The sequence below is a fragment of the Typopeltis vanoorti genome, chromosome 13 (genome assembly GCF_054136105.1).
Source record: "Typopeltis vanoorti isolate ZY-2024b chromosome 13, IOZ_Tvanoo_1.0, whole genome shotgun sequence".
Taxonomy (NCBI): domain Eukaryota; kingdom Metazoa; phylum Arthropoda; class Arachnida; order Uropygi; family Thelyphonidae; genus Typopeltis; species Typopeltis vanoorti.
Genome location: NC_143561.1, coordinates 19,047,610 through 19,061,457, shown reverse-complemented (window position 1 = coordinate 19,061,457; position 13,848 = coordinate 19,047,610). Strand labels below are relative to the sequence as shown.

The window sequence follows — 13,848 nt, the reverse complement described above, 5'->3', positions numbered from 1 at the left end:
CAAGCCATTTTCAGCCCCAAAATAATCTGCCTTTCAGATTGTAATTAATTTTCACTAGGGAGAAGTAGCTGGCTATTATTTGCATGTTATTAACTTCATGCCAAAAAGAATGGAATTTTGGATCCAAAATAAAGCCCTTCCCAAAGGAAGGGTTTTAAATGTCAAAGCCAGATAACTGGGATAAGACCTTTACGTAGTCTGTGGTATGTGAAGTATGTGTTAAGTATGTGGAGGACTGACTGGGCTTCTGACTTAATGTCCAATCTTCATATGTTGCACCCAGTTAATAGGTGTCCACTGTGGGTGAATGAATGAGGATGGGCTGGCAATTTTGGACTTAGCTGACCAAATTGTATTCTGTATTGGCTTAAACTGAAAACAAACATTTAAAGTATAAAATGGTCATCACTTTTGGAAATGATGATCAGTTTAAGTGGGATAAAAATATGACATTGACAATAACAATATTTAACAAATTTTTAAAAAGAATATACAATCATTATTAAAAAAAAATTAAAGAATTTAAAAAGAACTAAACCAGAGACTCTATGACAGACTCTGAAGAAAATGTTTAGATTGTTTCAGCTAGGGAGGCATATGTGCTGAAAGCATCTATGAGGATAGTAAAATAAGAACTCCATAGTGGACACAAGAAGATTTAAAAAAGAAAAAAAAAGCAATATTCAAAATGAAGCAACAAGCATACTGAAAGTTCCTATCGTTTAAGTTGTCAGATACCCTAAGAGATATTTTCTCTATATATAGAAAGATAAGCTGTGTAAAAATAGCTGGGGAAAAAAACAATTGGAAGACTTCAGTAAGAATTTGGAGCATACACATCAGAAATGTGTCAGAATATTCTGGAGGATATTGAAAAACTTATAAATTGAGGAAAAGGAATTGGAAAGCCAGCTGGAGAGATGATATTCAACCAGAAATGCTCAGATATATGGGTATAAAAGTTTTTGCAGCAACAGCAGCAGCAGCTACTGCATGTACTTCAAAATGTTGAATTCTATATGATCAGAGTAAAGCTCTTATAGTTCCATCTATAAAAAAAAAAAGAAATTATTATTCTCCATGGAGTCAGAAGACTCAATGCAGGAGGCCCATACTGTCCACACAATCTATCATACGAGGTAGATGGCAAAAGTGTCCAGCCTGACATACAAAATTTGTGCCAATTTTAAAACAGTGTGCATGACAGATAGCACCATCTATGGGAAGGTTCATGTACCACTTTCAACTCTATCTGCGTCATTCAGTTGGAGGCACTCGTTTGACTTACAAGTGGCTGTAACATTAAAAATTGAGTACCATGCTGTGATAAAGTTTTTCACCAAAGAAGGGCTTTCACCAAGTGCTATCAAACAGCAATTGAATTGGTGTTTATGGAAAAGCTTCTTCTTCGTATTCCACTTTGAAGGAATGGGCTAAACAGTTTCACCTAGGAAGAGAGAACATCGAAGGTGATTCGCATCGTGGCTGGCCTGTGGAAGTAATGACTGAGGGAAATGTCTCTCTTGTTGAGGAGGAACTACTCAATGACAGAAGGATGATTTCACTGTTGGGAAAGTGGGACTGGAGAAAATCAATTTTTAAGGAGAGAGAAATTAACCCCTTCATTTAAAGGAAGCACTTTACAGCTTCTTTTTGACATGTGCGAATTGCCAGCATCACTACTCTTGCATTTTGGGGCCATTATTAAGTAAAAATTACTTGAACACAAGCACTTCACTACCACGATAGTTAATCTGATAACCAAGGCAGCTGCTAAGTAACTAACAGGTGGGTAGCATTTTCAGTACAGCATAGATATGCTGGACAAAGGGATGATTCACTATACCTGGGCAGGACGACGTAAGATTTCTCATGCTATTCAGAACGGTGCGCAATTTAAAACTTATGAATTATTTATTTGACCGCAGGTAGCAAACCATGGAAAGTGAACCCACTGATGGGGGGGGGGCTACTATACTTCTACTTACCTTCCAAGATGGCTATTAGTAATGATTATTTCCACACTAGTATTTCTCTTTTGTGGTCAATATTTCACATTTTGTCACCTACTTTGCTGTTTTTCTTCCAGTTGCTGAAGTCACTGACCTTATTCAGTCTCTGGCTGAATATAAGGTTAGGCTGTACTCATGTACATGATTGAGGAGAAATGCCTTTCAGGTCATTCACACACACCATTAATTCTGATTGCTTATCATCATGTCAAAAATTACTTTCATCAGTTGTGGGAAGTTCATTCCATCTCTTTTGTTTGTGGATCCAAAGCAGTGGCATCTGGTGATTTTTCTAAAACTGAAACCACGTTTTTCAGTTCATTTGGGGATGTCATCCTTCATCGTTTTGATATTGGTGTGGAAATTTAGGATGAGAGCATTACGTTTTTTTTTTTTTTTTTCTCATCAAGTCTTGCACCATCCGTACAATGGAACTGGATGATAGTAAAGTGTTAGTAAGGGTAATAGTAAAGTGTGATTTTTTTTGTCAAGACACTGATTGTGAATCTGTTGTAGTGTTGATTTGATTTTAAGGGAGAAAGTTCAATAGCAACAAGATGCTGCTCCAGACTTTAATGCATTTTCCAAAATTCAGGAGCTGTTTTACTGAAGAGAAGCATATTAGGCAAAAGAAAGGCCTGTTCATGTTTGTGAGAATTTTGTGCCAGTTCATCAATTTTTATGCAGTAAGTACATGACCAATGGCAACAAAAATTGCACAGAAGACTGCTTTTGGTGTCACTAGTATACATCTGCAACACTTGATAGAATTGTTGGATTTATCAGTGCTGGTCAGCTTCACTATTTAACTATGTCTGGAGTGCTCTGCCATGTTTGCTTCTTGTAGTAGGCATTACCAGTTGCTTTCATGTGGCTGATTCAACCCCTTAAGAGCTGCTGCAGTTTCATTTGGTGAAATTTATGGAGGAAATTGATAAAATGAACACCACACATTTAGGTCAGCTTACTCCAAAGCACTACCTATTAGATAATTTTCTTCAATTTTGGAACCGTTACTTCCGTTCCAAATGCTTTCTGCATAATTTACAGCATGGCATCCAAACTGCAAATAAACTTATTTACCTATCATGATGTAAAAGTAGTAGTTTGACATCATGATAATAAATATAGCAAACATTATTATAATGAACTTTAATGATTATAATGAACTTTCTAGTCATTATAATAATGACTAGTCATTATTATAATGACTAGAACAAACTACCAGGAAGTCATGACCCAATCCCAATAGACAGACATAGTACTAAATTGGTTTTGTTTGCTTACACTTGGATAAAGGATTAAACTAAATTTATTATAGTACTAAAGAAAATTCACTTCAGCAAATTATCTACTATAACAAACTATTCCTACTGTCTTTATGTTTGCTATATGTGAGTTGTCTATGATGTAATCTTTTTGTGTTGGGTTCTCATAATATTTTGTCGTAGAAATGAAATGATAGCAGTGAGAAGTCGCTATTATCTTGGCAGCAACTTCTCACTGCTATCATTTCCAGTATCTCAAGAAAATCTTCTCTCAAATGGCAGAAAAGTTGTCATTTGAAAAAATTAAAATGTTCTTTGCTTGCACATATTTTTCACAATAACAGGGTTTCCAAGGTAGTGACCAAATGTGATAATAACTCCGTGTGCAGTTGCTTTTAAAATAAAATGATTGGAAAAGACCATAATGCCACTTCTTCAGAGGCAGCGGTAAATATATGCATAAAAGCTAACTTGCAACAGCAGTATCTCCAAGAAAATTATATTGGGAGGTATATTTCGGAGTGTGCCACTATAGTGCAGCATTAAATGAATAACTCCTCTAATAAATGTTATGCTATATTTAAAAAAAAAAAAAAAAAAAGAAGCTGTTAGATTGCAGGTTTCATCTCCTTAATAACAGACAGCTGCACAAGAAAATTAATATGAACACTAAGATTGGAAGCTAGAGAACACAATACTTATATCACTGATATAGTTCATCACTCTCAAAAAATATAGAAAAAACCTTCCCATTCCATCTTCCTTTAGGTGTGAGGTCAGTGACCTGTTATATGATGAATAACTTGGCTTTTTTTTTGTAGGCCAAATTTTGGTAATAATAAGAAAATTTAATCTTCTCTCAATGCTCTGATATGTCACATCATTCATGTTTTTTTATTTTTATTATTATTATTATGTGACTCCTCCAGGGAGTCCAAAGACTCACCGAGGGAGGGCACATCTACAACTCTGTCTCCACCACTCAATAATCCACCAACAGCATCTACCAACCACCATCACCACCAGTGTTATTTTCACAGACAATCACAACCATCCATGCCCATGGCACGATTCAAACCCGCAGCCTTTTGACTGGAGAGTGGATACGCTAACCAGGCCGGCCAGGTTGTTTATTTTTCAGTAGTACAACTCAAGTTCTGGAGAAAAAAGTACTGCAATGTGAAACTGTAACTTCCTCAGTTGAAAATCCTTTATACAGGTTTCTTGCATTTTAGATGAAATTCAAACCCAGACAAAGGAATCTTTGTTGCTCCAGAGGCAAAGTATAAAACTTGGTAAACATAAATGCATCATTGTTCTCCACAGCACTAAATTATCAGATTTTGAAAGACTGGATTATTCACTAAATTTCATAGATTATCAGCATTAGAAATGCAAGAAACTTTTAGTTTTATTTTATTAGATTTTTTTTTTCTTGATCACATGAAGAAAAATTTATTTTTAACTGTATGTACTGTGTTAATATGTGCATGCATATATATATATATATATATATATATATATATTTAATTTTATTTTTGTTCATATTAATAGAACCTCTGGAAGTGGCAGTCTCTCAAAACGAAGGAACTTTTTCTCATCTCCTATGCTTAAATGAAGCACAAAAGAAGATCAGGTGTTGAAATAAATACATCAAAAAATAATGTTCTTGGTTGAATGACAGTAGAATTGCAATTTCATAAATTAGTTTATTTATAAATGAGTACAAATTGAAAATTAGTATTAAATTTTCAGTTCTTTCAAGCAAGAAATTAAACAAATGGATCAGATGTTGTATACTTTAAGCTACCATTTCTGCTTTTTGTAGAATACATAATTTTTTGAGATCTTTTGTCACAGAGATTTTTATCACTTAAATCTTTCAATTGCAATGGCTACATCAAAATGAAAATGGAATGATTTCAATTAGTATAGGAATATGAATTGTAAATCGGTTCCTTATTTAAAAAAAAAATAATAATAATAACAACATGGAATATGCAAAGTACATTGGTGATAGAGGAGCATCCTTGAAATGTTCACGAAGAAAAAGTATGAGGGAAGAATAATAGATACAGGAACACCAATCTTATTTTGGATTTTCTTATTCATTTTCATGTGCATCTTCAACTAAAAAATAGGTTTATGAATGATTATTTGGTTTGTAAATTGAAGCTGAGTTTGGTTAGTGACAGTTCCTGGTTATTTTCCTTTTTTAGTTATCATGAATTAGTTGTTTCTCTCTCTCTCTCCCTCACACACACACACACACACACACACACACACACACACACACACACACACACACACACACACACACACACACACACGTGGGTATGTGTATATATATCCATTGAGGGAAGGGATTACAGAGCTGTGAGACAGAATCTAAAGCTATATAAATAAATAAAAAAAATGTGGTCTTACAGATGAAAGAGAAAACATTTAACACCTCATATATATAGAGGGCGAATAAGGTCTAAGTGATAGTGACTGCATTAAAGGCAAGAAGACTTGAAAAAGCAAATGTATAATGGTTACAAACAAAATTCCAAACAAGCAAGTTTAAAAGTACTTGATACAAACCACATATGGTATGAATCTTTATTCTATGTTTTAGGCTCTGTTTTGATTCCATCATCTAATAATTCTACAGTTTATTCCTTCTCTCAGTGGACTGCATGCGAAAGTATTCACGTCATGCTATCCATATAAAGAAAATCACCTAAAACATTCTTCATAATTAACGTTTGTTTCAATTTTACAAGTCATAATTTCATTTTAATTGAAAATACACAGCAAAAAAAGTAAAGAGGACTCAGGTAAGCTTTCTGTTTTCTAAACTTGTTTCTGTATTCTTAACCATTATACCTTACATTATTATTACTGCCTGTACTCTGTGGAAGGATATCATGGAAGTTGCTGTTTGTCAGTACCTCAGTGACATCAATAAAGTGTATATTTTAGTTATATTAACAAATCATTTTATTTTTCTGTATTGGTCAGAGATTTCTGACAGGTTTATGTTGTTCATCCTTTTAATGTTTAAATAATGACGATTCACAGAAAAACTGTTTTTAAAGATCAAAACTTAGGGATTTCTTTCGGGTATTAAATTTTCAATTGTGAATTTTCTCTTTTAATGTAAGTAAACAACTAGTCATTTTTTTTCGTTTTTATTATTATTGGCATGTACATACAGGGTTTAGCTTTTCAAAAAAAGCAATAATGTATATTTATAAATATCTTGTGTAGTTGTGATTTGGGAAATGAAAGACTGTGATTAACTTGCATTATTATTAACCTAATGAATAAAGGCTTTTTTTTTCCTTTCTTAAATGTTAAAAGAAGTGACTAGGAGTAATTTCAATGTTTGTAGAAAAAGCTACAGTTTGAAACTGAAGTCTTTTTAGCTGTTTTTCTTTTCTTTATTTATATTTCATTATGAAACTTACAAAAAAAAGAAAAAAATCCGTTTGATTTCAGTAATCAATCTTTGTTACTTGGTTAATGTATTCATTTACTTCAGTGTTTTTAGATGACTTTGTAATATTTTTAATGTTCTGATATACCTATGAATAAAAACATCCCAAATTGTAGATATATATATATTATATAAGTGGTTTCTGTATTGCTATTATTTGATGTAAAATTCACAAGACCTTTGTAATCCATAATATTAATTTAGAAAATTTTAGGAGGACAAAACACATCTTACAATTTACATCATGCAGTTATTGGTTGATAAATGTTACCTAATTAATGTCAAAATGTCCATGCTATTCAGGCATATCTGTTAAAATCAGGAGCTCCCACAATCTCAAGAATCTGAACAAGCTGAATTTTCTTCAAGTTTTAGGTTTGGTTTTTGTTTCAGTTCACAATAATTTTAGTTTTGGTTTTAGTTCACTATTTGGATTGAGTGCATTTTCACTGTCTCTATGATGTTTATTAACAGTGTCGTGCATTTTTCATAGTATAAACAAGTTGACATTTGCAGTGTTTTATTCATTTTGTGTACCTATAAAATGGATACATCTCCAAAGAAGTGTTCAAAAATATTATTCTTTCTCAGCACATATCTATGACTCATAGATAACTTACCAATGAGTGTGGGTCATCATCAAATTCCTGACATGTACCCTCAAGGGGTGTACAGGATGTGATAGTACTACATGAAAAATTTACATCATTACTAACTTCCTATCTACAATTTTCATCCAAATCAGTTGTCATGACTTGTCTATTATTGGAGTCATGACTATTACTTGTCATGACTCCAATATTATCATTATCAGATCTTATATTTCTATCATCTAAGGCACATTGTACCATATCAATCCACCTATATCTTGGTCTTCCTCTGGGCCGTTTTCCTGCCAACCTGACAGAAAACACTTGTTTTGCTAATCTTTCTTCGCCCATTCTGTTTAAGTGACCATACCACCTGAGATTAGCTCTGCTAACGCATTCCTGGATGCTGACAATGTCAAGTTCTGCATCTCCAATTCTGATATCATTTTAATACCACATTCCTTCATAATGTGATTCATATAGATAATGAATAACAGAGAGGATAATGTACATCCTTGTCTCACACCAGATTTAACATTAAACCATCTTTCTTTACTTCCTTCAATTCTAACTGCTGACTTACAACTCAAATAAAGACTAAGTATTGCTTGATATAATGCCCCATTGACACCATATAACTGTAGTGTCTTGAATAGCTTCTCTCTTGGCACCTTGTCATATGCCTTTTTCAGATCGACAAAACTTAAATACAGATCTTTGTTATATTCCCATGCTTTCTTAACTATTTGTCCTAAAGTGAAGATCTGATCCTGACAGCCTCTATTTGGCCTGAATCCAGCTTGTTCTTCACCAAGCTTTTCTTCCACAGTTCTTCTCAACCGTTTCTCAAGTATACTTGCATAGATCTTGCCAGGAACACTCAGTAGGGAAATACCTCTGTAATTCTCACATTTAGTTTTATTTCCCTTTTTATATAGGTACTATTAGAGCTCTACTCCAATCATCAGGAATTCGTCCCTCTGTCCAGACCTTCTGAACTATGCAGTGCAGCCACTGTAAGACTTTTATACCACCATACTTCAGCATTTCTGGTCGAATATCATCTACTCCTGTTGCCTTTCCACATTTCAAGCCTTTGATGGCTTTTTCTATTTCAAGTATGGATATGTATTCCTGACTACATGCCTGGTCAGTGTTTTTTACCACTGTGCTATCACTGCTTGTTTCATTTAGCAATTTTTTGAAGTAATAACTCCATACTTCAAGGATATCTTTTTCTCCTGTTTTCATGTCACTTTATCATCTCTAACTCCTTTTACAGACTCTTTCCTCCATTTCTAAGCTTCTTAACAACCTCCAGAATATCTTACCACCTCGTGATGTTTATTTTCTATGTTTTTGCCAAAGTCCTCCCATGAGTGTTTGGCTAGTTTTACACAGTGTTTCGCTTTCTTACATTTGTCTCTGTATTCTCTAAGAGCAAAAGCTGACTTATTTGCCAGGAACTTTTGATATGTTTGTATTTTTCCTTCACTGCCTCTTTAACTTCCTGTGTCCACCATGGAGTTCTGATTTTTCTATCCTTGCAGACAACCTCACCACATGCCTCTGTGGCTGAATCAATCAGGGTTTTCTTCAATGCTTGCCACTGAATCTCCAAGGTTTGGTTCCTGTTCTCAAACTCTTTCATTTTTTCTTCAATAATCTTTGTGTATTTTAGCCTACAGTTCACATCTGAGAGCTGCTCAACTTTTATTCGCTTTAAAACTTTCTTACATGTTATTCTTTTCAATATGAAATTCAATTTTATCCTGCTCAAGACTAAATAGTGATCGCTTCCAATTTCAAATCCTCTGTACACTCTGGTGTCCTGCACCAGGGAGAAAACATCACTATCAACAATAACATAGTCAATGAGACTTTTCTTATTTCTTGCCTCTTCTCTCCATGTGAATTTGTGCACATTTTTATGTTGGAACATGGTATTAGTAATAACCAGTCCATGTCCTGAGCAGAAATCCAACAGGTATTTGCCATTTTATTTGCTTTGCCCTTTTCTCCAAATTTTCCCAAAATATTTTTGTATGTCTGACGATCATTTCCTACTCTGCTATTCAGATCCCCAACAAGGACCAACTTTTCCTTTTTCATTGTGTCAGCTGCTTTCTCTAAAGCCTCAAAAAATTCCCCCACTTCTAGCTTAGTGGAACCTTCTGTGGGACCATAGGCACAAATAAGTCTCATTATCCAGTTCCCCATTGTGATATTTGCCCACATCACTCTACTTGAGACTGCCTTCCATTCAAGAAGATTAGCCTCGTATTTTGTGTTGAATACTATCGCTACTCCTTTTCCTTGATTGTCATTTCCTGAATATAACATTTTCATTTTGTATTTATTGCTTAGAAAGATCTCACCAGTTTTTGTCTTTTTTGTTTCAGTCACCCCCTATTATGTCGATCTGGTACTTAACTAATTCTTCAGCTAGCTCCATTTCTTTGCCATTCAGGCTTCTTATGTTGATAGTACCAATCTTTAACTCTGGTGATGTTGAGTTGGGGTGTGTGCTTTAATATTTGTTCCAGTAGCTGATTTTTCACTGTTCGCTCTGGTTCCTGCGAACAGCAAGTTTGTCTGAGGAGAGCGAAAACAATGGGGGCCTTGTTTAACTGGGCAATGCCCCAGCCAGCATGAAATTTTGTCATGTTGTACCATTATTTTCTATATTGGTTTAAGCCAATAATAATATAATTTGGTCGGCTAAATCCCAAATTTCCAGCCCATCCTCGTTCGTTCAGTATCCAGGTAGATACCCAAGGTGAGGATTGGACATTAGGTCAGATGTCCTGGTCAGTTCTCCGCATTCCTTTAAAGGCTATGTGGAGGTCTCTTCTCAGTTATACAGCTTTGACCCTTAAGTGAGTGTGGGTTTGGTTTGTTAATGTGATTTTAAAGAGGTTTAGGGAGACAGATACCTTTTCTCCTGACAGAAAAGGAAAATGTGGGCAAAAAAAGGAAAACTACACTTACTCAAGATCATTTACTAGTTAGGAAGTTAAAAATAAATCCAAGATTATCTGCTGTAGATTTAGAGACAGCAGCTAGTGGGATTAATGTTTCTGATATGATAGTCCATTGAAGATTGTTGGAAGCAGAGAGGACTGCCCACAAACCAAAAAACTGTTGATGAAGGCTATGCAGAAAAGGCAGTCCAGTGGGCAAGAGTGTACAAAGACTGTTAAGACGTGGAAGGTCATGTTCTCAGATGAGAGCTATTTCTTTGTCCAAGGAGAGTAAGTACCCTATGTTCCCAAATCACTGACTGAGAAGATTTCTCCCGCTACCTTCAACAAGTTCCTAAAATCCCAGAAAAAGATGTTCTGAGGTTGTTTTACACATGATGGTCCAGGATCATTTGTGCCTGTTGACAGTATGATGAAAAGTGACCAATACATAAAAATATTGGAGAAGAGAGTGGTCCCACAGATCCACAAAGACAAAGAACTCATCATTCAACAGGATCTTGCTCCATGCCACACTTAGAGAAAAAGAAAGAGTTCCTCAAAAATCACAACATCCAATTGCTTCAGTGGCAGGTAACTTTCCTGACATTAACCCAAAATAAAATTTTTGGACCATAGTGAAAAAAGAGACTTAGAAAATTAAATTGTGATACAAAGGATAACGTAATACAATCCATTATAAAAGTATGGTTTTGAGATGCAGAAATAAGAAAAATATGTTCTTCATTGGTAGAATCCATGCCTAAGCAAATTAATGAACTTATTAGGAACAGAGGAGCACATATAAATTATTAGGTAAAGTTGGAGTTTAATTTTTGTACTTATTTTCTTATGAAATTAAACTTTAAAATGTGTCTCTCTCTTCAGATTAATTTGTTCACTACTGTATTTATGTAAATGACCTAAATAAAGCATTCATTTACATCAGATATGCAAATGAAAAATTTAGAATAATTTTCACAGAAAGTTATTCTGAATAGCTTAGCTTAAGAAAGATGCTAACTAGTTTGATCAGCAATCTACATAATTAAAATTTTTGTCATTCTGGCAATGACTGCCACATTTATGGATAACTGTAGTATTAATTGGTGTTGTACTTTTCACTTCACTTAGAACATTATCTTTGTTTTTAACAATTGTAACAACAGTAGTGTGAGATAAGTTTAGCTTACCACACACTGCTGTCTCAGTATTCGATATACCATCATCACTAAATTTAATCATTTTAACCTTAGTCTAATGTAATAGATTTACATGTCTTCTTCTTTTCACTAGAGCAACAGCACCCTTACTTTGAATTTTATCTGCCATTATTAAAAAAAAAAAATAGTTATAAGCAGCTTATAATTCATGCCAAAAGATAGAGGTATGCAGCAACCAAACACTTCACAAAAACTTTGCATTGGTTGATTCACGGGAACATCATTTCGCTAAAACCATCATGAATGAATGCAGCATCGTATAAATGGGAATTGGTCATAATTTCAAAGCATTGTTTGAGCAGATCATCATAAGGCAGGGTATTACTCTATTCTGTATGTACAGGGATATAGAGAATTTGGGTTCTTTAATGTGGTCATATAAAATTATTATCATTTCTTTCTGATGCATCTTAACTTCTTGCATGAATTAAGCACTTTGGAGTTGTAGTAAACAACAGACATTATTATGTGCGTGAAGCCTTTTAATGCTTTTAAAATTTTTCCTGTGAGCTGATGGGTCCAATGCAGATTGGACCCATCAGCTCACAGGAAAGTCAACATCAAGGCAGACAATTTCTCCTTACTCTTCTTCTGCCTTGATGTTGACTTTACTGTTCAAGCAGCTTGTAGAAGAGCATACTAAAAGACAGGACTATTTTGTGAAGATTATCCATTTGAAAATGAAATATGATTGTTATTTCATTAAGTTTTTTTTTCTCTGAATGGCTTTAAATGTGATCATTTACCTTTGCTAAATTGCCACAGCCTTTCTGAACTGTGATTAAAATTCATTTGCTACATGAAGGCCACTCATGTCAATACTGTTAAGATTGTTGTTGCCTGTACCATTTATATACAGCTTCTTCAAACACCACTTCTTTTGGTTTCTGTAATGTTTGCCTATTTGATATACTGTTTATATCACTCTCTAGTGAAATTTTAGAACAAATTCCTGTTTTGCCCGTTTTTATTTTTTTAACGTCTGACACTGCCTTTGTCATTTTAGCAATTTTTCTTCTAGACAACAACCTTTTTTGAGGTGTATAACTTAAAACATCTTAAAAACCAGATTAATTTTTTTTCTGTTTTTTAACACCACTTTTCATCTGTTCAAGATCCATAATTAATATTTTCACTTTACACAGCTGGAATGTACACAAACTACTCTGAACATTTGTTCATCACAGAATCAATAACAGCACCTGAGAAAATGTTGGGGGGGGGGGGTGATAAGCATTTGGTCTGCACAGTGAGTAATAAATGTCTATAGATCTGGAATAAATTGCCAGCCTGGTTAGAGTAGTTAGTGTACCTGTTCTCCAACCAACAGGCTGTGTGTTTGAATCCTGCTGTGGGCATGGACTGAATGTTTGTGATGGTTTTTAGGTGGGAGATGAAATTCATTGCCTGTTGTGAGACCACCGTCCTGCTTGTTTTTAGAGCAGGATTTCAGACTATATTAAAAATACTATATATATATATATATATATATATGGCATAACAGATTTACTCAGCTGAGAGACATATTTTTAAAAAAAGATTAAATGACTGTAAACCGAGAGATAGGTATAAACTATTCAACATGACTAGTTTCGTCTTCAAGAAAACTTCTTCGGGTGCACAATAAGAGAGAACAACCAACAAAAAATTGTGAAAGAATAAAGGCTAAACATCACAAAGTGTTAGCGTAAAAAGTCTAAACATTAAAATATTGGCATATTAACAGTTAGCTATTCTCTGTATTTCTTCATTGTTGGGTGTGTGGATGCTTTCAAAATCTTGTGATCTAATGCCAAAGTTAGATGGCAGTCTGAGAGATTATAGCTGAGGTTAAGGTGTATTTCATTAAGGATGATTTCTTTCGATTCCACAATTCTTCTTTCTAGTTCATAGCAGCGAAAGATATTTTCAGGTTTGTCCCTTAAGACTGGATGAACAAGGTTTTCCTCATTAGTGTTAGCAGAATTCAGAACATGGTTCGACAAACCACTAGCTCTTGTTCTGCCATATGTGACATTTCTTTTTGGAGCCATGGTCCTGAATCCCTAAAGAACTTCCTTGACCACCTCAACAGTCAACACCCAAATATCAAATTTACTGCAAAATTAGAGGTTGATGGCACTCTCCCTTTCCTGGATGTTACTCACATTTCTGAGAAATTTAAAATCTCAATTTACAGAAAACCAACTCACACCAACAGATATCTCCATGTACAATCCTATCACTATTCATCTCAAACATTTGGTATTATCTCTACGCTAGGCAAACATGCTCGATCACGCCTGTGTGAAGAGGAAGATATTAAACA

General features: G+C 34.4%; 1 protein-coding gene across 1 annotated transcript in view; it reads left to right on the top strand.

Annotated features, from left to right (window-relative positions):
• The window catches only part of LOC150099970 (rac GTPase-activating protein 1-like), a 196,729-nt gene extending 189,848 nt beyond the window's left edge, over window positions 1–6,881 (top strand). The window contains exon 16 of the mRNA XM_090402719.1: window positions 4,835–6,881. Coding sequence (XP_090258845.1) covers window positions 4,835–4,898 — 64 coding nt within the window. The 3' untranslated portion in view covers window positions 4,899–6,881. The remainder of the gene's footprint in view (window positions 1–4,834) is intronic.
• Window positions 6,882–13,848: the final 6,967 nt, after the last annotated feature.